The sequence below is a fragment of the Etheostoma cragini genome, chromosome 16 (assembly GCF_013103735.1).
Source record: "Etheostoma cragini isolate CJK2018 chromosome 16, CSU_Ecrag_1.0, whole genome shotgun sequence".
NCBI classification, from domain to species: Eukaryota; Metazoa; Chordata; class Actinopteri; order Perciformes; family Percidae; genus Etheostoma; species Etheostoma cragini.
In genome coordinates this window covers 10,899,393-10,924,420 of record NC_048422.1, presented here as the reverse complement: position 1 = coordinate 10,924,420, position 25,028 = coordinate 10,899,393, and the positions used below count along the sequence as shown (strand labels likewise).

At 39.2% G+C, this 25,028-nt stretch overlaps 1 protein-coding gene across 3 annotated transcripts in view; it reads left to right on the top strand.

Moving 5' to 3' along the window:
- The window catches only part of sfswap (splicing factor SWAP), a 51,747-nt gene extending 31,161 nt beyond the window's left edge, over positions 1 to 20,586 (top strand). For 2 of the 3 annotated variants that reach the window (XM_034895901.1, XM_034895903.1), the window contains exons 15-19: positions 6,794 to 7,155; positions 10,193 to 10,318; positions 10,767 to 10,907; positions 15,730 to 15,802; positions 19,863 to 20,586. In XM_034895901.1, coding sequence (XP_034751792.1) covers positions 6,794 to 7,155; positions 10,193 to 10,318; positions 10,767 to 10,907; positions 15,730 to 15,802; positions 19,863 to 19,928 — 768 coding nt within the window. In that variant the 3' untranslated portion in view covers positions 19,929 to 20,586. The remainder of the gene's footprint in view (positions 1 to 6,793; positions 7,156 to 10,192; positions 10,319 to 10,766; positions 10,908 to 15,729; positions 15,803 to 19,862) is intronic. The other variant, XM_034895902.1, reaches the window with a different exon arrangement.
- The last annotated feature ends 4,442 nt before the right edge of the window (positions 20,587 to 25,028 follow it).

Genomic DNA, 25,028 nt, shown 5'->3' with positions numbered 1-25,028 from the left:
GGTGTGGCCTTGACCCTGGCTCAAAGCATGAGTAAATACGAAGGAGTTGAATCCAAATCACAAGTTTCACCGAAGTGTCAAGTCTCATGTGGGAACAGGCACAGTATATTATACTACATTATACATACATATACATACATATACATCTCCAGAGCTAAAACTGTATAAATAAAATAATTTGGCAATGAGAATGTATGCATTTAATGTCTTTCCCATTACTGTAGCTCCCTATTAACTTTAGACCAAATGTCTGCATTCATTTAAAATACAGTCCTCTTTTTGCAAGATACAGTATTCAGCTTTTCTAAGCATGGAAGCTTGCATTGATGAATCACAGCCTAGGGAGGTTATAACTTGACACTGTATAGAAAGTGTGTATAACTACGTTAAAGTATATTGTGATGTACACACTACAGTCCTATTGTTAAAAATGCCTCTTTCTATGGATAGAATATCTTGGTCCCTGATGCAATGAGCAATCATAAATATACTGTACATATACAATTCCACATTAAAAGAATTGTTTCACACCTGGCCAATGCAAAGGCTGATCTAAAATATGATGTAATTGTAATTATTTCAATTACTATCATATAAGAGTTAATTTGTCATCAGAGTAAAAAGAAGAGTAGCGGGTAATGTTAGAGGAAAGTTTCTTTGTCTACAAGAGCTGCTTTGCCAAGTAGTTTGGCCAATGGCAAAATAAAGTGTATATGTCATAGAATATTGTTGTTTTATTCCATTGAAATGAAGTTGAACTTATGTAGACATGGGTTCCATTGATTGCACATTTGCATTTATTTAATCAGTTATAAACTGCCACTTGATATTCAGCTGGCATTAATGTTTCATTTGTATGTGTTGAGATTGGCAGGCCCACTATTCCCGTCAATATGCAGAAACATTTCATTATACAATTTTAGCACATCATCCTAAAAATATTTTGAACCGACATGCATACAGACTTCACAGACTTGTCAACCCACATTGACATGTCTCCCTGCACATTTTGCATAGCCTAAAACTGTGCTGTTTAATATTTACACGTTTGAGATTTTCGTGCGGCGACAATCCCAACATTTTGTTCTAAAATTCTTGAACATAAACAACATAAATAGTTTGTGTGAACATTTGGCTTTTTTGTAATGTGTAGTTGAACAGATTATAACCTTTAATGCCCCAGTCGTAGTGGATACATAAGCTCAATTATTTTTCACTACAATTGAGTCATAGAGCCTGCCACATCAAATTGTTAACGTCCACACCCCTGGCTAGACCTGCCCACCCTGAGGTCAGTGGCACACTTTGTTTGGCTCTGAATTTTTTCTTTTCAGCCTCTTATTATATTTCTGTTGTTGAACTGAGTCATAGTAAAAGTTCAGTAAATACAATATCATATTTACTACAGCTGGATCTGTAATCCCATTCTAAAACCGCCTTAATCTTTAATTTTAAAACATGTTGAAACCAGATGGCATAATGTGTTTTGTCTTTTCTATGATGGTTCATTATTGATTTTGTGCAAATGAAGTTGCAGGCACCTACAGCTGTTGGTTTGTGGGCTGATATAACTGGCAGTTTTCAGTTTATGTAATCATTCAATCATAGTTTAAGAGATGTATATCTGGTAGTTGAGGGAATATCTTCATGAACATCAGTGACATATATGTGACTATTGGGAAATGGCATACATTTAAAGGTTGCGTACATACAGCCAGTAAAGTATATCCCACATTTATATTGAGCTGCTGTTGAGCTGAATCTGTGGTATGGCTCAAATTAGCCTGGTTTCCAGATAAGAGCAGCAATGACAGCAATTCCAATCAGTCATTGTTAAAAAGGGAGGTGGGATTTGTTTGCTCAACATGTATCACTTTACATAATGAAGCCTAGTATCTTTTCCGTGACTTATAATGGGCTATTTTAAACAAAGACAGGCTCAGAGGCAGAGGGTTGAATCTTCCCCCCAAATCTAAAAAGCTTTCTTTTGTCATCTTATGTCGTCTTTTTGATTTCATCCAATAGTGTGTTCATGTGAGTTTTCTTAATGCCTGAATGTTGTAGGTGTAAAATAAAACAAAATGTCCAGCTTCAGAAGATGACTTTTTTTTTTTACTGATGGGACTATTGTTTTTTTGTTTAATTATGTTTTAATATAATTAATTAAGTGCCAACCAAAGGTTTTTGGAGCATTATAGTATAGTTTGATATTAGCTGAAATTTGTTTCAATAATTATCAATAAAGTACCATATACCAAGATTTCTTTAGCAAATGTAAACATACCACAATTTGAACGTGTACTGTATTAGTTTAATCATCTCTTTTAAAATTATTTTCTGTTGAATTTTATTCGAGTGCTGCATTTTTAAAGCCCTTCTTTTGTCTGTCATTTGAGACACAGACAAAAAAGCCTAGAATACTTTATAGTTTAAATAAGATATAAATAATAAGTGGCGGTCATTTGATGTGGAGATGGCCTGTCCATTTGATGGATGTTTCATGTCAGATCATCATTGGGGGTCCAACTGACGTGTGGATGACTGGCCTATTGCAGGTTGGGCCAGATGGCAGTGGGCAGGCTCTTGTCACTATTGCGCCAGCTCTGTCACTCTTCTCCAGATGTTTGGTGACTTCTGCAGTGACCATCAGAGTGTAGGTACTCTGAAGGAACTACCAACATCCAGGTCACTGGCCTACTAATGAATAAATGGATTTTGTAGTTGAATTGTATGTAGAATGCAGTTTGAGATTGTGAACTTGTGTTGGTTGGACACAGTCAACCAAAAAAACTATTCTTTCATGTAGGCTACAGTGCTCATGAGTATAGGAACCCCTGCTTGTTGACTATAAAGAGAAATAAAGAAATCATCTTTTGGAAATTGTTCTTATTGCCTCATATTAATTAAAAACTGAGGAAAAATCCACTATTTAAGGACACCAATTTTCTTTGTTATCCTTTAAAATACAGGGGGCATGAGTATAGACACCCCTATGTAATATTCCCATAGAGGCAGGCAGATTTTTATTTTTAAAGGCCAGTTATTTCATTGATCCAGGATACAATGCATCCTGAAAAAAGTTCCCTTGGCCTTTGGAATTAAAATAGCCCTATATCATCACATACCCTTCACAATACATAGAGATCGGCATGGTTTTATTTCAGTTAACCTAATAGCTGGTATGATTTGCATTGAGAGATGCTTTTATGGAAAGCACCCCATGCCAATCTCAACATAGGCAGGGTTCCTATACTCACTGTATGTGTCCCAGTAAAATTAGATGAGTTAAATGAAAAAATTAGCTTTATTAGTAGAATAGTACAATAATATACCTTGTATCTTCAAGTTCATCCCTAGTGTATGTCTTAACGGACTACCTACAGAGGAAGAAAATCAGTTTTGTCTAATTAAATCTACATTTGTAGTTGGTAAACATTGGACAGTCTACGTTTTTACGAGATTTTCCATCAGGACAGATGGGAGTGCATATGCATGTGAAATACGCAGTAACATTTACAATAATATTAAAAGATTAAAGCAATTTCTTGGAGTACAATGTTATTTGTTGTTGTTTTTTTGTTTTTATTTAATCAGATGGTACGAGTCGAGGGACAGCATTTTGGAAGTTGATGCTGTATTTTGGAAGGTCCCAATACAGAATGGTTCAGTCATATAGCATGCCTGGGCTTCCGATGCTGTAGGTTCGAGGACAAATGTGAATGCTGATGCCATGTCTTTATAGAGCTGACTTAGATCAGTTGACGTAAGCACGCCATGTGCCCCTTACTGCTCATTAATGCTGAACACACTGCAAACTCACAGTCTTCTCTTTCTGATTTACAGCCCCCTTCTCTGGTCTCAGCCCCCCGCTCTCTGGTCATGCAACTGTTCCAAATGCCTTTGGTCCAATTCATTTCTTTAGTGCTTAATGGCTGTACTAACGTTACAGCTGTAGCGCACTGGGTTTATATTTTTACAGGTATATCTGGCAACCCAGCCTGGCTGTCAAACTGGGCAGTTGATAACGACACACAGGCCAAAACACAAATTCTGTCACTGAACATACATTTCAAAAGGAGAAAATACCGGCATCAGCATTGTTGTCAGAAAAGATAATATTTCACCTTAAGATGTTTCCTTAATATCTGATGACGCATTGGGGATATTTTTGGATATATTAAAGTAAATATATTACATATTGAACCTTTAAATATAGTCTTTGGTCAGTCAGGCATAGGTGACTTTCACACAAAAGTTTCTTAAGTGTTCATTCAGACATGACAGGACAGTTACGGAAAGAGTCCCAGTACTCATTATGGAAGCGGTGGCAGCGCTAAAAACAGCAATGAATTGGACAGTAAGGATATGAAGGAATGTGAGTGTTCTCAGCTCCCACACAGGCTGCCTTCATTGATGGGTTTTAAAACTTATTTTGCAGTCGGAATCTTAATTAATTGCCATTGTGAGCATGCAGAAGGCTAGCCTGCTTCTCGCAGTTAATCTCTTAATACATTTTGTCATCAATTTCCTTGTTAGCTAGATAGAGATTTTCTGCTGCCTAGCCTATTTAAGGATGTCAGACAGTGGACATGCATTGAATACAAAAAAGAGTAAAGTTAAGTTGTTTATTCCTTTTTATTTATGTGCTGTATGTAAACTGAAAATATAGAGGAAGTGCCGGTTTAATTGCAACTGTGACTGTATGCGCTGTTTGTTAGATGTATTATGAGAATGAATCCCCCCCTCACAATATAAAATTCTCTGTTTCATAGTTATTAAACATTGAGCATGGGGGATAATAATTAAGTCAGACATTTATCAATGTGTTTTTAATCAAGCCAACATATATGTGGGTTCAATCTCTCTGTGTGAATTTTTTACCCTGTGGTGCTGTGTGCCCTGTGCTGTTTGATCTGTGTTGAAAATGATACGGGAATGTGGCCAAGTCCAGCCTAGTTAGAATGCCGTCCTGACTTTTAGGTAAAAAGGGACTCGTGTAGAAGTAGGAGCTGCAGTTATTAGTTGTTAATTGAAATTACTTCTTATAAAGTATTATTATTATTTTCTTCTATATTGAGAGCATGTTACTTCTGTGTGTTCCTCCTCTCTTCTCCTTTCCTCAGTTTCTCCTCTCCCATCCCAGGACTATAACTTTTTATTGTTACTCCTCTTACTGTCCAAACTTCTGTATCTTGCCAGAGCAGGTGTGAGAGAGCAGACATTTTCTCATCCTGGTGTTGGGATAAGCTTCCCATATGTCAGTCCTAATTTTAAACCAAACCTCACTTTGTATCATTTCATTATCGCTCCCTTAGCCCAGACACTAGATAGTGTGCAAACAGAAAGGGGTAATAAATATTCTTCCTCTCTCTCTTCTTCCCTGACTGGTTTGTAGATACTTATTGATTGTCTTCTGTCCTGAGCACTCTCTCTTTTTATAATCCTTGTACTTCTTTACATTTGCTTCCTACTTTCATCTTTTTTCCTCATCATCCTTTACCGCTCTACTTACTTCTATTCCCATCGTCTCTCTTTTTATGCTCCACCTATTTCCTACCAAATTTAGCAGATTGGTCATAGGTGGGGTGATTGAATTGGAGAGATTGAAGTCACTGCCCACATCCATATCCTTTCTGTCTTTCTTGTTCATCACTTATCACTCCGGCAGTCACATCATTTATGTTAATGTTGGCATATAAAGTATGGCATTTGATGTATTTCTTTGTCTAAATGCCCTTTTATTACCATGAAACGCCTACATATGTAACATGGGTGGACTGCTTAGACTACATGAGCAATCTCAGACCTAACCCTGGAAGATAAAATCTGACCTTGGATGATTTAGTGTTCATGTTTAATCCACTGATGGCCTGAAGCCGTCTTTTCAGTGTGAATCCAACAGCAGGCCAATCTAACATGAGCAGATAGACCCACACTGGTGTAATTAGAGGCACTCTGCTGCTGACAGTTGTAACTCAGTGTGAAGCCAGAGGGCCTCACTGTGTTGTGCAACCCACACTTTTTAATCAGCTGAGTAAGGATTTTCTTTTTTTTTGAGGTAAGAATATGAGTAATAATTTCCCAAGAGAGTAAGGGACTTTGCCTGAGCCAGCCAGTTCTGATCCCATTTACCCTCTTTAAAAAAATCTCCTTATGTACATTTTTTCCACCACCTTCTTTCATTGTAGCTTCCTCTGTACTGCTTGATATTGAGAAAAAATTGAGCACATATAATATTGTTTTTATAATTTACTCCGTTAAACATATTTACCAGTATGAATGTAAATACATATATTTATATTTCACAAATACAGGATAAAAAGGACCAGCCAAATTTAATTAAAAATCCCATAAGGAGATCAAACAGTAATATTCTCTACCAGAGAACTGTAAGTATTCTCCAGCTACTCTGTGAACGCTGGTTATCCTTACACTCATACAGAGTAAATCATTGTTGTTTTTCTTTTTAGTGTTCCAAAACCATCTGCGTTGTATTACCCTGTAACATTGACCAGGATGGACACGGGGGTATTACATAAATACATGCTTATACACAGCCAACCTTGTGCATCACCTGCTTCTCAGGAAGTAGATGGGCTCCCATATTGATTTTGTACATATGTACAGAGAGATTGAGCATTATATATTATACAGTTTAATCTAATAAATATGTGGTTTTCTTTTTTCTTTATCTTTAAGCCCAAAAAAAAGTGTCCCAAATGTTTCTGTTGAAACAATGCCTTCACTGACATTTTTGCTCTCTGTTTTGTTCTGTTTACCTTTTCGTTTCTAGATGCAAGAAGCCCTTTCTGTCCTGTCTGACCATGCCCCTCCTCAAGTGTCCTCTGCAGCACCTGCGTATCTTAAGGATCAAAGATCCACTGCGGAGAACAAAGGAGCCTATCGCAGCAGGGAGGCCCCGTCCTCCTCATCCTCTCACACTACCTCCAGAGGAGCAGCAAGAGACAGAGAGAGAGACCGAGACCGAGACAGGGATAGGGATAGGGATAGAGAAAGAGACAGAGACAGGAACAAAGGGAGGGACAAGGACAAAAAGAAGAAAAAACACAAGAGGAGGTCAAGATCAAAGTCGAGGTCCAGGTCGAAGAGCAAACACTCCCTCCCCAGTGCCTACAGGAGAGCCGGCAGGTCTCGGTAAGACACTTTGGGCTGGCACTCATTCAGTCAGTGGCTGGGCTGGGAATCTTAAGTATCCAACAAATCAATTTGATCTTGATTCAAGGTGCTGCGATGGGATAACACGTGCATTTTCCTCACTGTATAAATATGTCATGTTAACTTTTCTGATTCAAAAAGAGCATTGAGTCTTTTAGGATAAAAGAGAGCTCAGTGTACTTGTCCAGCTCAGATCTACTGTATATTGGCCTCTGCTGCCACTAACTACACAAAATGTCCTACATGTTCATGGAGATTTAGATGTCTAATTAGTATATGAAATGAAGGAAAGACGTCAGAACGCTCGGGCGATGGATTTTCTTACTCTATTTTTACTGAACTGGACATTGAGGAGCTCTTATTGCATAATTCAGAGTTGTTGAAGCATGGTATTTTATTGGAAAGGACAGGAGGAAGATCCGGTAGTTTTGACAGCATTGGTCTTTCTTTAACTAACTGTGTGTAGCGGTGTCCAGTTATGGCCTAAGGTAGCACAAGGCTGATTTACGGTAAGAAGTTACACGATAGTTTTACACCATTAAATTAACTTAAAACATCAATAGATCATTTATATTCATATTTTAACAGATATTTTGATAGAACGTTAGCAAATAAGTGTCTGAACATGGACACAGTGACGCTATTTTGTTGTTTGATTTTGATTTTGCTGCAGGAAGAAAATCCTTTTGTGAGACAGTACAATCTGAACTGATCTGCCACCTTTGAACTTGATTTGTAACTGAAAAAAGACCAACACGAGCAGTCCATATTCTGCGTATTATCAAGGTTTATGCAATGCAATTTACAGGGATGTGTCAGGAAACAAAGTAATCTTTAATAAAAAGTCAACTTATTCTTGATAGATAGTTTCCCAGTTGGATAAGCTGTGATTGGTACAGCTGCTATTAAAGATATCAGACATTTAAAGTGACAGGCTGAGAACATGGTGATAAAGCACTTCACCTGAACCTGTTAGTGCTTGGCACACTGCACCCACATTCACAACAATGGAAAGTAATGTGTATTTCTGTCTATCCATTTCCTGTTATCCTTTTTTCTCTTTTAGTACTTTTTTAAGAGGTTAAAAAAGGGTAAATGTGAAGTGAAAGAAACAGGTGGTAAAAGGTGAAGAATGAAGAAAAAGGGAGAAATAAAAGAACGTATGAGAAACAACATTTAAAGAATTAACTCAAGAGTGAGGTGTTTAGAGGAAGTGATCAGAGGCCGAGTTGAGCTGCTTTGTTTGTGAGGTTTATCTGTCAAAGAGGCAAATATTGACCAGGCCGCTTTGTTTAGCCACCCCAGCACAGGCTGACATTAACTTGTTTGTCCTTTCCTTTCTGGCTGTTTTTAGATAAGGGGTATAATTTCCTTCTCAAACCTTGCTATTTCATGTCTGTAAATGGCATGCATGCTCTGGATTAGGGGTTTAAGAAAAAATCGGTACACTTGACTTGAGTATCAATATCAGTATTTTATTTTGCAATACCGTTTTTATAGGGGTTAACAGTATACCGCAGGGTCTTAAAAATAGCAACAGTATCAGTTTCAATACTGTTATTAAAAAAATGCAATGTACTTATATAGGAGCCAAGGATTACATATTACATATAATTTATTTAATGCCTAAAAATGCTTATGTGTGGTTGTCATCATGTGGCCGTGTGGAGGTTTGTCGCACTGTTGCTTGCTCTGGAGGAAACTACTAGAACTGTTGGGTCCTTGTAAATTCTGGAGTTTTGTCTAGAGCTACTCTATCTGTAAAGTGTCTCAAGATAACTCTTGTTATGAATTGATACTATAAATAAAATTGAATTGAATTGGAGGGGTGAGAGAGAGAGGGCCAGTCCCACACCGACTGACCTGGTCTTGAAGAAGAACACGACTTCTGCAGTCTGGCAGCATTTTGGGTTCCGACCCAGTGAGAAGGGAGAAGCGTTTCAGTATTAGTATTTGGTATTTCGTTTTTGAATGCCGTGAGCCGTGAGAACGTCATAATTTTTAATTAGTCATGGTAATACCGTATGCCGCTGTAAAATAGGGAGGAGGTTTGACAATATCAAAATTTACGTGCCAGCATATTCATGTAAGACAGTGGTCTGCGTTTATGTTGTGTTTAAACCCCCTACCGCTAGTTGGCTGTACTGAGACGGACCGCTAGTGTTCTGGTCTAACGGGGCCTAACAGTGCCTGACTTTTTTGCTAGAAGCTAACAATGTAGCTATTGGCCTACTTTAGCTTATATAAATTTGCTCCCTAAGAACCTGTGAACTACTCTCCCAAACTGTCAGTTTGATTTTCTGTGTACTGAACTGTTTACCCAAAGTTAACTTCTTGACTTTTATGCACATCATGTCCTTTTTTAAAACGTTTTTCTAAAATTATACATAATATATATATTGAATTGTGACCCGTGTAATGTGATACGTATCATATTGCCAGATTCTTGCCAATACACAGCCCTTCTCTGCATTCTAGGAAGTGCAGAGAGTTAATCTAGTCCTACTCTGTATGCAAACACATCTGAGAAGTGAATTAATCTCTTATATTATCCATAAATATTTAATACTGATTTCTTTTTAGAATAGTTTAGAAAAACAATATTTACATATTTCATATTTGGAGTCCATTTGATATAATAATACTAATAAATAATAAGTCATTGTAAATAATTCACAGAATTATGGTGTTTTGTCCTGTGGCACAGTTGCACTGGATTTAGAATGTTTTTAACTGCTTTAATGGGAATTGTGCCACATTGATGTCATCCAGTGGTCTAATAGACTCAAACCCTCACTGGCTAAACTGGGTTTCAAGTCCCTTCAAAAACCACCATGATAGCTTGCTTTATTTCTTCCTTTTGTGCTTTACCTCTGGCACTGTCTTATCATTCTCTTTTCACCCTCTGTTCTTGCTCGTCATTTCCAAAGCATCACCTCTTCTACCATGCTCCGTCTTGTGTGATTTAATGGCTTTTTCCCCATCTTACACTTTCTTTGTCCTCATGTCTGGCTAGATCCCGCTCACACTCCCCAGGGAGGAGGGACAGAAGGGGCCCCTCATCGGAGAGGAGACGTGAAGAGCGGGAGCGCCATCATCCCAGTAGCAGCTCTAGCCTGCCCAGGGGACATTCCAGATCCAGGTAAACCTAACACCAGGTTTCATTAGTATGTGGTGAGAAGAAGATTCACGTGTCTCTGCGTCCTGCTGTGTTTATTTTATCACTTAAAACAATACTTACTACACCTGTCAAGGCAGACATTTCCATAATAACGTGTTTGCTCTTAATAATGTGTGTGTATATCTACTGTACAGTGAGCAATTTTTTAGATTGTCTCTTTAAGAGTAGATTTAGCTAGAGTAGATTAACATACCTACAAGACAGGCACTTAATCTCCAAACGGCCACTGATGGAAACTACAATGGACAGCTTGCACTTACATGAATTTAAAGAAGGGCGTTGCTGAATGCACAACTGCTGCCTTTAGACAGTATCCCACGCCCTTGATATCATTTGTATTGTGTTGTGTTACTGGCTGAATCTGTAATGTTTTAGTTACTGCTCTTTCCTTCTTGCTTTTGTCTCCCAGGTCCCCTCCTGACAAAAAGAGGAGCTCCTTGTCATCCTCAGGACAGCTGCAAATTGTGGGTTCCTCTCTCTCTCCATATTGCTCACCCGGCAGAGTTTTGTCCCCGTCAGCTAGCCCCGCCTCCAGCCTGGCTAACTCTAGGTAACCCACTACAATCCTGTCAGTCAAACAGCTAAGGACTTGCTCTACCAGTTATTTTTGAAAGTCTGTTCACTAAAGAAACAAAAGGTTGTTTTGGAGGACTTAAAGCCAACAAATTACACTCCTTTTGCTTTTAAATGTGACTTATATAGACCAATAAATGGTTGCCTTCAGGCCTGTGAAGCTTCTGTGTCCCATGAAACAAACAACACTTCTAATAGTTCAGTTCTTTAGCAGTTGGCTATTGGAGCACCCTGTCCAAACTATTCTGAAACACTCTCCGTGACCAAACTGAAGATGAAATAAAGTTAATTTCCCCCTTTAAAAGCTTAAGACAAAGACAAACTCTTTACTTAAAAAATGTTTTTACTGTTATTTCTGTAATTGAGTCTAACGAAGACCTTTCGTTAACCCCTCCCTGAACAATGATTGTCCTGTCATGTTTACCAACCTTAAATAGGAACAGCAGAACTGTCAAGCTATGGAGTTCTCCACAACTCCAGTCAAACTTGTTACCTGGGATAGAGATACGCTATCAAAAATATTAGCCCTCATCCTAAATGAATTCAAGTGAAACATACTGTTAAATATTAATATAAGAGGTAGCTACAGCTAAAAACATCTGCGAATAGTCACCGGCAAGTAATGAGGAGCCTTCTATTACTATCTACCCCCGTCTGAAATCAAGCACCCATTGCTTAAAGAAATGACAAGAGAAATAAAAACGAATTCTGAGGGATAAATCTGCCAGCGCCTTTGAACTTCGCATATTTGCCGTTTGCCAAAATGGAATGGTTTTCAGGTGTAGCAGCCATAACTAAGGGGTATTGAAGCTTAGCAACCAGTCAATTATTGAATACGCTGGATCATTAATACACTGGTTTCCATTCCAGAATTTCGGACAGTGCCTTAGAATGATCTATTTATGTAGTCCTTTAATTTCATGCCATCATTAGATACTAGCATCATCCAAAAAGATGTGTTGACTGCAACTGTAATACTGGCTTTTTGAAAATGAAACTCCAGTGGGTAAAACAAAACTCGGGCCTTGTTTGTGCTGTCCAAGAAATTCTAAATCCGATATGAATGGGAAAGACTCAAGTATTAAATCTAAAGAGCCCGTAATATAAAGGCTTAGAGCCCAACATGTTCCAGCTTTGAGGACCTAAGGCACAAAGGCCTTCTTGGCAACGGACACAATCTCTTCTAAGGGCGTGCGTGTGTGCATGCATGCGTGTGTGCGCGTGTGTGCATGCTCCGCTCTGTGTCAACATGCAGAGAGGACAGATAAGCTTGCTGTTACGCGCTTTCAGCTACCGAATTTGGCACCGTTTTGATTTTCCATGAACCAATACGCAGTAATACCACCATGATTTGGTCGGTACTGGTAAAAGTACAGGGTTTGGTACCCAACCCTACCTTCACTTCACTCTCTGTTCCCAAACAAAACATATGGCCAGTGTACAGTGGGAGCTGAAGTAGGGCAAGTCATTTGCAACACAAGCAAATCATTCCTTTTGTATGCACCAACAAAGAAATGAGTCATGTTTTTAAACATGACGAGTGAAACAGTACCTATTTTAGTGGTTGGTGTAATTCATTATTTTTGACTCAAATTATCCTAATCCAGCAGCATACTCTACAAAAAAGAGCTGTGTGCAGAGACTTTTTGTACATTGTGGAATGGTGAGCAAACAGAGGAGGGGATAAGTAGGGGGCTGAAGTAGAGCTCGTCATCAGTCCAGCAAAGATCTTAACAAAGTTACCACGCTGCAGGAACATTGACATGTTGCCCTTCACATTGCATTGGGTCAAATCACTGCAAGCAAATGTCGATAAATTGTAAATTCATGCAGCTCTTAAATCTTTTAACATATTGAAGCAATTAAACAGTATAAATTATTATTATTAACCTCGCCAGAGCAGCAGTATGAGATGTTATATTGGAAATGCATTTCAGGGAAATCGATTTGGAGGTGGCTAAAATCACTGACATGTCATGTATTAGGTGAAGCAGTCTCAGAACATTCCTAATCACATTCTCAAAAGTCTTACTACGATTAGCAGTTTTCCATTTGGCAGTCCTAAATTTTAGAGCTTGTTTAGTTTGTTAGTACACCATACGTCAGGGACGTTTTAGTGTATAGATAACATAAGTGCTACTGCAGCTTAACGACCTGATTTTAAATTTCTTCCCAGTGCGTGGGTGCATGAGCCCTTTTCAATCAGTGGAGTAAGAGCACTGAGCACACGGAGGTTAGGAAAGATATAGATGGACGGGACTTATTTTTCAAGTTGCATGCACGTCTGAGTGAAGTTAGTGGGGGTTCAGATAAGATATCCCTCATAAAAGGAACCTTTTTGTAGTACGTGCCAAGGTTTAAGTATTGTTTGTTTTATCTGCCCAGACGCTGGAATTTTCAGCTTTTTGTCAAAATACAGGGAATTTCTATCTCTGCTCATTGCTCTCTGATAGGCTGACTTTATATTTGTAATAGGGCATTTCCTGACCTTAAAGCATTCCTATCAAAACATAGGAATGTTTTGAATGAGGTTGCATGAATTATTACTGTAGACTTCTGCCGCTTGGGTTTTTTGAAAGATGGCGGTTTTCAGTTTGAGAAAAAAAAAAAAGGAATGACACCCAGTACCTGACTATCTATTAAAGCAATTTTTAGACAGGAATGGATATGCAGGATTGAAAATGAATGTTTCTCCCCACTAACCAATTACAAGGTAGGAGTCTGAGGGGCGAAGGACCTTCACATGGCTGTGTGTCATGACTGCAAGAAATATTTCCTTGCATATTTTAAAAAGGGTTTCATGGAGAGAATAATCTCAGTCAAGGTTGGCCTAAAATCCTCGGGAGTATTAACCAGGGGTTTATAAAGATGATGTGATAATGTTGCGGGGGGGGGGGGAGAGGGGGGAGAATGCAAGTGTACAAACTTCGTTGTCAAAAGTTATAAGCTCATTGTCATTGCGATTCAAATCTTTTGCAATATTCAAAATGTCTGTGGTGTCACCCAGAAAAGAAGGTAATGTTGTAACATATGTTGAGAAATAAAATGTTTAACAAATTGAGCTTCCATTAATATACTGTAGGTTACCTATCAAGTTGTCAAAGGAGGAATTTGGAGGGATTTATGTAATGTAGGCAAACCATAAAAGGCTGGACAGATGGGACATTTTAAGCAAAGGAAAATTCTTTATTTGAACAACAAAAAAAATTCTTTAATGATGTCATCTGTCGGGTGTCAGACAAAAGGCTGTTGATTCCATTATCATTTAAGGTGGCATAATAACATTAGACCCTCCCTTTATCAGGAGAGCAAAGAACCACACCTTTTCCTTTTTCAAGTCCATCTCGACAGGAGTACCCAAATATTTGCCAAATCATTTTCTTCTAACTGGCCATAGGTATCTGTTGTCTTAATTCAAATCTCTTGGTCCATGCCAGTCCTACAGTGTATACTGCCACCCAAAAAACGTCAGTGGCTACACCTTATTAAAAAGCTCTTACTATAGACCGTGTGCACCAGATCTCATCTTTTTGGATCACTTCCACACACTGAGTGACCACAAAAATGGAAGCACCAGTAGGCCAAATGCAAAAGCCCTGCCATATCTTATAGAATTAAAACTCTCGGACTTTCATAGTTTCCATAGTGTAGGTCATCATCCTCATATATGTTACTTTTCATTCTCTGTAAGAGGGAATTAACTTAGTAAGGATAATTAGTAAAAGCTCTCCACAATGTGAAAGAAACTGAAATGGCAGTTGTCAGATGTTAGAAAAGATCTGTATTACCAATGAATGATATGCTTCATCCTTCCTCTGTTCATGCACTATTCTCTCCCAACGTTTCCAAATACAAGCTGTTAGATTTTGAGAAGCCATTTGTTGTGGTTGGTAAATCAATACCAATGCATTTTTTGAATGTTCATTTGTGGAACTGATTCAAGGAAATGCTTAGCAATTATTTAGCCGAAGTTGTGTTTGTGAATCTTCCATTTTTGAAACCTAGAACTTTAAAATAACTGTAATTTTTTCCCTCCAAAACAATTTCTGAATGTTGACGTGACATGGACAATGTTTTTCTTGTAAAAACATCTAAGCATCTCTTGCAGCTAACTAAAGTTTTTCATCAACCACAATTTCCTTTTGTCCAACACCATCAGCACATCAGCCAAGATCGGCCTTGTCAATGCCAGAATGTTTTTTTTTTTTTATTCCTCAGAGTTTTGCCCGGTTGGGGTGTTTTTCTGTCTTTTCAGAGAGCACTATTATTAGAAAGGTCACATAAGCAGAGTCATTCCTGAAAGTCAGTGGCTTTTTTCTTCTTCTTGGATGGATCTAGAGCAGCGTACCATCATAATCCCAGATTGTGTATTTAAAAGAATAAACCTTAAAAACAGCAGCAGTCTGTTCTGCAGTTTCTTGTCACCCATGTTGAATCAACTTCATGCACATTACTTTTTCTATTTTAAAAATCTCTTGATGAATTATGAAATGCTAGACAGAAGAGAGATTAAAAGCTTTGGACAGAGCCATTAAGCTGAATCTGAGGCCTCCGATTTTGGCACTTTTGCCGTCTGACGGTGTCTATGTGTAGCTTTGGCTCAGGGTGGATTTCTTTTCTTTTTCAGGTCACATTTCATTCCTCTTTCTTTTCCCTCTTCTACAGCCCTTGATGCCTGTCCAACTTTGAACATTTTAGAAGATGATATGAATATTGTATAGCTTCTGCTGTTAACATGATTGGTTTTCTCTTTTTCAATCTCTCTCTTCTTTGTCTCTCTCCCTCCATTCTCTCTACAGGGGTGGTTCTCTGGAGAAAGACAAGGCGGTGGCCTCATCCATAGTATCCTCTGTTCAGTCCAAAATAACTCAGGTATTGTTCTTTGCTTTTAACCCAAATATGTCCACTTCTGAACTTTACAGCCTACTGAGTACTGAGTGTCTTTCCATCATGTAAAGAGGGATGGAGTGCTGGCTGGTTTCTTCTTGGAAGGAAATATTACTTGAGTTCATTGTATTGTACTGTGTATTTCTGCTTCATCATATGTTTGTACAACACATCCATATCTTTCATTGTATTAAGCTGAATGTATTTGAACCTTGAACAACTCTCTGTCTAATCTTTAGATTTAGAGTTGGTCTAGCGGTACATATTTCTCATCTGCATCTTGTAGATTAGCCAAACTGTGATGTAAAGTCATTTTCTGCCACACAGGTGCTAAAGTTCTATCTTGTATTTCAACATGAGGAACACATTGCACCTGTAGTTAAACATCCTTAGTGAATTTAAGCTTGGCGGTTAATCATTGACCTTTAAAACCACAGTTGTCAACCCAATGACAAAGTTTCTCTTTAATCAAAGCACTTGCATAAGCCGAACTTAAATATTTTGGTACTTATCAGCCACGAAAAGCAAGCAGGCCTGCATGGCGTGAGCGTGGCGTTTCTGTTGCATGACAGTTGCGTGGCATTGCTACTTCCGTCCATAACATTGCAGCAATCACACTCCAGGCTCTGAATGCAGCCACTTTCTCACAGTTGGTATGCCAGCTGTCAGGACAACATGGCATTGTGCATTGTACATGCCGCATCTGTGAGATACTAAATGTAGCTAAATGATGGGCTGTCTCTGTTTTGTTGATCCACGGAGCATCACATTCCTTATTTATGTGTTAGAGCTCAAGTTAAATGGAATACTGTGTCTGAAGAAGTAATGTACACACGTTACTCACAATGTAACCTCACACACCAATACATTCAGACCCTAGGACACATTCTCCCTGCCTGCACACACACACCAGTTCTGAAGGGAAGAATATGTTAAAGGATAGGCATAAAGCTATCCACTGAATAGATGACAGGAAGAAAAGTGTGCATATCACTAGATTGATTTGAAAAAATAAAAGGAACTCTGAGCAAAAAGGCTCCAAAGTGCTGTCTATACAAGCCAATTTTAACTTCAGTCAGTTTTCAATCACTGTTTTCTCTTCAATTTAGTTGTTTATTATTTGTCTGGCTTGCCTTTCTCCACTAGCACTTCAGAGTAATATTGTGTATACTGTTCATTCAGTTGATTTCCATTTCTGCTTCCCAGCAGACTAATTTCAAAATCAGATACTCTTGATTTATCAAAAGCCTTAAATCAATTCCAAGGTGAAAGACATCCCAGTAACTGTCCCACCTCTTAAATTATATGTGCTTCTTTACAATTTCATCTTAGATCACCATCTTTGGTGCAGATTTGGGGTAGATTTAAAGGTAAAGAGCAGGGCCCGGTGTGTATGTACGTGTAGACACCTGTGGTGTTCTACCTACAAGAAAACCAGTGTTGAGTGTAAAGAGTCTAGGCCAGAATTAATGGAGGTCAATAGAGTGGGAATGGACATGCAACCATGACTGTTCTGTAAACACTGGTAATACATAGAATTTGGAACGTTTTCTCTCCTCTGGGCGTGTGTCTCTCTGTGTGTCTGTCTGTCTGTCTGTCTGTCTGTCTTCGGTGTTTAATTCCCACATGCACCACCGATACAAAGCAGCACATTTCACATCTCTTAATGATTCAACAAAAACGTTGTATTTCTTTCTCTCTCACATAATCAAACGCAACGTCTTATCCTGCCTCCATCTCAACTGACTCGCACAAGCAAACTCGTGAAAACAAGCTGTCCGTCGCTGCTGCAACATGCACAGATTCACCACCACTAACTACTTAGACCCCATCTGTGATGTTTTACAAACACAGATTGAATAATTCAGCACTATCTCATCTGCCTAATGGTCTCCTGTTCCCTGAGGGTGCCTGGTTGCTATTGGCCTCAACCCGTCATGCCCGTCTCTCCTCCTGTTTGCCTTTGTTCCTCCGTCTCCTCTTCTTCTCTGCTTTACATTTGCTGTTTTACTTTGTTTGGTAGATGCTTTGTGCACTTTGAGAGTAGCTTTTAGACCTGCGTTGGGTCTTTTTTTAACACTGTTGTATTTGGTTTTTGAAATTCCTTTTTGATCTAGAACATTGTTTGTGTTTATTTTATTTTCAAAAGTTAAGATAACGGAAAAGCTAGGTCCAATCCACTGTAAGCTGTCTTCAAGCATGATAGCAGATAAAGCGAAAAGTTGTGGAAAACTTATCCCAGGGAGGTGTGTGAATTGCGGTGTAAGATGAAGAGAAAATTGAAGATGTTGCATAGCTCCCCCGAGATATTACAGTATATTATAGTGTTATTGTTTAACTTTGGAGTGTGGGTATGTTTGCAATTAGAAGCAAATCTGTGTGCAGCAAACCGCCTTGTGTATGTGATGCAACCTGCTTTAAAATATTCTAAAAGTTCCGTAATTTGAGCCCTGACTAAGGCTAGTTAAGTTCTCAGCTAGAGTTTCCATCACATTTAAATATTTTACTGTTAACTTGCTGTGATGCAATAGAAGATCAGGGTTGAGTACGTTGTTTCTTAGTCAGGCGGAGCAGTCAGCCATGGGTTTGGATTATTAAACAGTTTTCAAATGTAATATTGTATTTATGTTTTATACAACATTGAATGACATAAGGAATATTAAGGTCGACATCATATGTATTGTTTATTGGAATTCCTTGTCAGTGCTTCATCCTTTTTCAGTATTATGTAACCAGAGCTGGCTAGTCCCCGTGTGTGAAGGCTGTATTGTAATGTGACTTGTGATGATCTATTAATGAAATGCAATTTATATTGCACTTTTATTTGCCAAAGACAAAAACTCAACAGTCGTTTGATCTACTTTTTTTCATCAGTTGGTAATAATTTGGAGCATTGTTTGTTTGCCACATTCCGTGGAACACTTCTTTGTTTGTGTATATTCGGCTACACCAGGGTTTAGAGAGTCACAGCCTTTTAAGGGATTTGATATGACAGCTCCGTTCCTCTGTGATTACAGCTGTTAATTTGTCTCGTCTGTCAGAAGAGCTCAAGGGTGGATATTTGTCCATGCGTGTATGGATCACACATGGGATGCAAATGAACACTTCCTGTTTAGCAATGCAAGGATTTGCCCCCTGGTCAGCAAAATTAACATTTCTACCTGAAGTGGGAAGGAAGGGAAATTGCCATTTTGGCAGCTCCCTACTTGCTACATACTACTTTATATATTTCTCTGTTTAGACCCGTCTATCTACAAACAATAGTTTTTTCCTATTAACCTGTTAACATTGGACATTTAGTTTTGGCCACTGAGTAGGTCAGCTGCTGAAATAGAGGATTAGGTGACTAGATATTTTGAGGATATGAGGCGGAGGTGACACATCTGATTCTCAACACTTACGGGTATCATCCTCTACTTTACATAAATCACATGTTTAAAAATGTATTAAGGAATTCCTGACAGCTCGAGGGTAGGAAGCACACTCCAAAACAAGCCTTGAACGGATATAAACCCCAGGGTTTGGTGGTAAAACCAAAAGAACAAGCTAAAAGCATCGGAAGCTGCAGAACGAGGAGTTGATTCCCAGTTGGATGAGCGTAACCAGAAGCTATTTCACACTACAGGGAGTCATTCAATTTAATCGTAATAATACAATGAATGTTTCTTTATTAATTTCATTTCATCCAATACTTTAAGTTTTGTTTTGGTCCCCAGGTTAATTGTTTATTGTGGATCAATTGGAACTTCCATAGCAGTTCTTTATTGGAGTCAGAGAGATGGGTTTAAGTCCAACCGAAGCAGAGTAAATGTATTGGTGCAGGATTCAGAGGCGCTGCTGGCTTCCACAAAACACACACACACACACAATCTGATAAAAATGTCCTTCAGGCCCTCATCATGCTGGCGGTTGCTGTAACACCCAATGGTGTTATGTCTCATAGATTTCGCTTTAAGTTAATTTATCCAAAGACCCAGAAGTATGTGAGATGTGTAGTACGTTAAACTCATCCCGTTCTTTCTGTTTTTGTCTTCTCTGTTTTCAGGATCTGATGGCCAGAGTGCGAGCCATGCTTGCCACCTCCAAGACCTTCCAGTCTCCCAATTCCTAAAGATAGGACATGACTTCCTACTGGCCATGGCAACCTCGGCCAATCAGCGAACGGATCTGTTTCATCTTCCGGTGTTCATCCTCGATTTATGATTTAATCTTTATTTGAGTTTTGTCAGATTCAGTTGGGCTACGTTGTGTCTTCTGCAGTGTTGTAAGAGTGATGTAAAGGCACTCATTAAGCTGAAATATCTGGTGTCACACCTGACCTGAGAAAAGAGCTCATCAGTTTGGAGAGCATTTTAGCAGCTGGCATGTTTTGGTGCAAATATGGAAATAAATCCATAGATTATGCTGCATCCTGTTTTAAAACTCTACTTCTCCCCCACATGGTGACAGGCATTCTTTGCAGCATTACGTAAAGCTGCTGGAGGTCTGTATTCTCTCGCCTTCTATGAAGGGTTGTGTTTTGATAAATTCAATTCTCTCCTCCCTCATCTACTATTCTCTGCTGTTGTTTTCCCTCTTATTTCCGCCCCCAGCTGTCTTTGCTCTCCGGCACATCACACGTCTGCTTGAGAAGCCCTTTTCATTTTCAACCCTGTCCCTCAGCTCTGGTGTGTGGTCTTTTACTTCTGTTCCTGGTTTGTTCTATAATGGAATTTAATGTAGAACAACTTTATAATCTAAACTGTCAATAAAGTTTCAATTATGATTTACTTGTGGCTCAGACTTGTTTCCTTTATTCTCTCTTTTGGATTTGGAGTTATGTGTGCAAAATCACAAGTTGTTAAACAGTTGAAACTCTCCTTAGAGCCACAGACTCAATTCCCAGTTCTCCTCTTCGCCGTCCATTATCTGGGATACACTGATAACACAGAAGAATGTTTACAGCCCCCAAACCTTCACCTCCATTGACTGAACTGAGTTTACCGTCACAGCAACATTGCTGATAAACCCCGACAAACATAACTGTTGATTAGTTGCTATCCTTCTGGGGTCTACTGCCGCTGAGATGGCCCTTAAACCAATTTCTGTATCCCGGCAGTTAAACCAGGTTACAGAAATATTTTGTGGACTTTTACTAGCTCATGAGGGATTACATATTCAGAAAAATAGCCCCTTCAAGGCCATGCAGAACATTGAGGACTACTCTTCAGATGTCACCATGACTCCATCGTTTCTCCCCAACCCAGTCCTCTAAAGGTACATTAGATCAGAGATACCCACTGTTGGACCTAATGATGGGTCAATACATCATCTATTATTGGTACCGGGCTTCTATTGAAATACTAACCCAACTTTTGGCACAAAGTGAATAATATTTTGCACACTAATATTTGCCTAGGATGTCTTCAAATGAATATTTCACTTAAACAACTCTTCTTCAGTGTCAGTCTATCATTCACAACAGTCTTCACCCCAGAGGAGTTGCATTGCAGTGATAGTAGTCAGGTTCTGTTTCACATATGAACTGACACTGAAAATAGCAAAGAAGGTGCTCCAAATACTCACCCTAGAGACAATGTGCTCCTGCCCTCAACACCTTTTTTTTTACATATGCAACATCAACGCATCCCAACTGCTCCGCTGACCCGAAAGGCTTTACAGAGGGTAGTTCAAACGTCCCTCCGCTGCAATAGTCCGTTCTCCCCTTCATTATCAGAGAATCTTAACAGGAACGTTAAGACCCCCACCAACAAAGGAAAGTGCTGCTTCAAGCCTCCTGCCATTAGAATGCTGAATATGCTCTCCCTCCTGACAAACATAAACAGCTGACACAAACACAGTTGGCTTCTTTTTCTTTCCACACTATTATTTTTCCTTATTCAGTTAAGCGATTCGAGGGGGGATGCAATCCTCGTTAGCAAAAAGCATGCTCCTTATCAACCCGCCATCCCCCCTCTCCATCCAGAGAGTGCAGGGGCAGAGAGGTGGTTTACTTGAATATGTCAGTTTAGTCTGCCTGACTCATTCTTTATCTGCCTCAGGTTTGTGCAAGTTAGAGTCTATGGCCCCTGACCACGGCGCTGTCTATGGTGCTGAAGTAGCTGACAGATATGTACTACACTACATTTTACACCTAAACGCTCCAAGAATAGTTTCTACTAGTAACAGCCCTATGTTTTTTCTCCCCTTTACAGGGATCAGACGCAAGTGTTAGAAGGTAATGTGTGCGCGTGCGTGCGCGCGTGGCAACAAGGTGGTAACCATATGAGGTTAAGGGTCAGAGAGGACAGGTCAGGCAGCAATTAGCGATTAGCAGCCGCAGCAGCGATCCATGGTAATTTTAATTCGAAAGGAAAAACAGCCGAAGTTATCTTTAGTATGCTGGATGCGACAAAAGTGTAAATATGATTATAAATGAGCCAGACGCAAGTGGACATTTAAGTTATAATAACGAGGGAATTATAGTCATGTTTCAATCAGCAAGAAAACCTTGGATGTATTTCACCAACTTTCTTGTCAAGGAGAGTACTAACATGCACAGCAGCGATTATAGGTAAGAAACAACTTGTAAATTGCCCTTAACTTGTTATTAGCAATCAGCTGTTAAATCGGTGCCGATCGGGTCTGGCCCGGGTTCGGTCGGCTTTGAGTCTAACATCTCTCGGTTCTGCACCGATCTGGGTCACAGCTTTCAGGTTCGGTTCCGGGTGGTACATTTTTCGGGTCTTTCTGGTTCGTGACATTGGGCACGAACTGTTGGACCTGTGTACCCATGCGTCAAAGATAAACTTAAGGTCACCATCAACTGTGACAAACTAATGAACACAACACAGTCAACACATGTCACCATGTAAACCTGCTGCTGTGATGCGTCTGTAATGCGTGTGGGGAAGGATACAAAACTACTCTGACCTTTATCAAAGTAGGCCTATAACATCAAAATGTATTATCCAAACACTTAGCCACCTTAAATGTTTGACAGTCTGAGTTCTGGTCCTATCACTGCACTTAGACGGAACACAGATTCTGGTAAAAGACAAGTTATGTCTGTTCAGTCTGATTTTAGTGTAGTGTTGGCCAAAGAGCTTCTAGTAGAAAATTGGAGGTGTATGCCTTATTCTCCTAAATTGGACTACTTTGTCTCCACTGCAGCAATTGGACACAACTATACTGTACATGTACACCAAAGAAAAACATGTATTTAAGTTTTGTTTAAGAGTATTCCAAGTGGTAAGTCTTGTATTAAATTGCATACTACTTTGGTTGGCTGGTGGATAAAATAACAATTGAATATATCTGCACTATGCACTAGCGAGGTCTTTTTTTGTAGTTGATTAAAGTCGTTCAAACTTTACAAGAAGCATTTTTTTTGTTTTTGTTTGTTTGACAAACTACCCAAATTCCCACTGGCACTACTTTACTTACTATTTAGCATATAGATAATTTAAATAAAGCAGTTATTCATAAAAATGATTCAACCAAAAGTGTAAATGTGGCGTTCACTCTGCTATGATTTAAAAGATTTCGGTTTAGCGAGCCATTGCAATTTTACACTGGTCAAAATAGTAGTTATTAATCACATTGGTATTGCAAAACATTGACAGCAACCATTGTGTCTTAATTCATTCTGATTCATTCATTGAAGTTCAATAATTAATATCATGAGTGTCTATTGAATATAGACATTTGCAACTAAAATGTTTATGGGGAGAAATGGATTGAAAGGAAATCAGTCCTCTGCTGATAAAATGTATCCAATTGCATAACTGAGTTTTGTCAGTTATGTTATGGTGATAATGTGAAATGTGGCAGCCAATGTGATCCTTACAATACACCCAGTGATTGCTATGGTTAAGACTGAAATTCTTAATCACATTCATTAAACACACACACACACACACACACACACACACACAGACACAGACACAGACACAGACACACACACACACACACACACACACACGCACGCACGCTCGCACACACACGAACGCACACAGCTTGCGGGAAACTCAATGATGAAGTAGAGATTTGTGCCTCCCGCCAGGCAACAGCCCCTGAAGGCGCGCTGTCATGTTGTGTAGTGCTTTGCCTGACCCACCGAGGCAGGGTCACTCTATCAGACAGACAGAGCAACACTTTAGGTAACAGCACACCTGAACACTTTACAGCTGCAGGTTCTGCTGGTAATATAAGAGCCTTCACTTTATTTTGGAGGGTTAGCCATGAGCATCTTATAGAAAAGGTGGTGGTTTGAAGCCAACAGTTGTCTTACTGTACATTTGCCAGCTCTTTTTCTTTGCAAAAAGGTCCTTCAGGGCAAGCTGAACGGTTCTTTATTGATTCCACACTGGGCTGTTGGGGAACTGCAAAGCTGTAATTCAGAGGAGGTTCAAGGGAATTCTCAAGTCATTTGACACAGGTCCAAGTCATTGACTTCAGTGTACAGAATAAGTCTCAAGTCAGATTACAAGTCCTTGAGGGCAAGTCCCAAGTCTAAGGCCCTGTCATGCAGAGATGAAAGATCCTAGATTAAATGCATGTATTAGGTACTACGTACCCATGTCGTCAGGCTGATAATCTTTTTAAACTCAATGACACAGTAGTATCTCATATTATGCAACGTCTGAAAAATGTATGTAAAATTGCGAATGCAGGCATGGTTGCTAATGTCACAGTGCCCGTCTCAACCGTGTGAGTCTCTGCCCATTCTGCCTCTCTGACCCCCCCAGTGTTTTTCCTTACCTGTGATTGGGTATACCAGCCCCTTGTTCTGCCTTTTTTTTCAGTTGTCAGATCCTTGTAGTTTCTTTGTTTCCATGTTTCTTTGCTTTCTAGCCAACTGTACCTACTAGTAAGGTTATTTGTATATTTGAGTGGTCATTAAATTGAACTGTCCTTATCTGCCTCACAGCCAACTGCCTGACAGACACAATAAACCTGTAAGTTTATCCAACATCAGTAACGCAAAGATAGCAGCATTATTGCTAAGATGTGCTGACTATAAAACAAGAAGAAAACTAGTGAACCATCAATCACTACTGAATCATTTTATTTAGTTCACTGATTTTCCTAATGCGACCACACTCTTAGATAACACAACTAATGAACAAACAGCAGGTTGTGTCTATCGTTCACACTTTAACAAAAGGTTTTTTTCATAGTGATGCCACAGGAGGTGATTGTTTTAAAGCACTGTAAAGAACCTTTAACT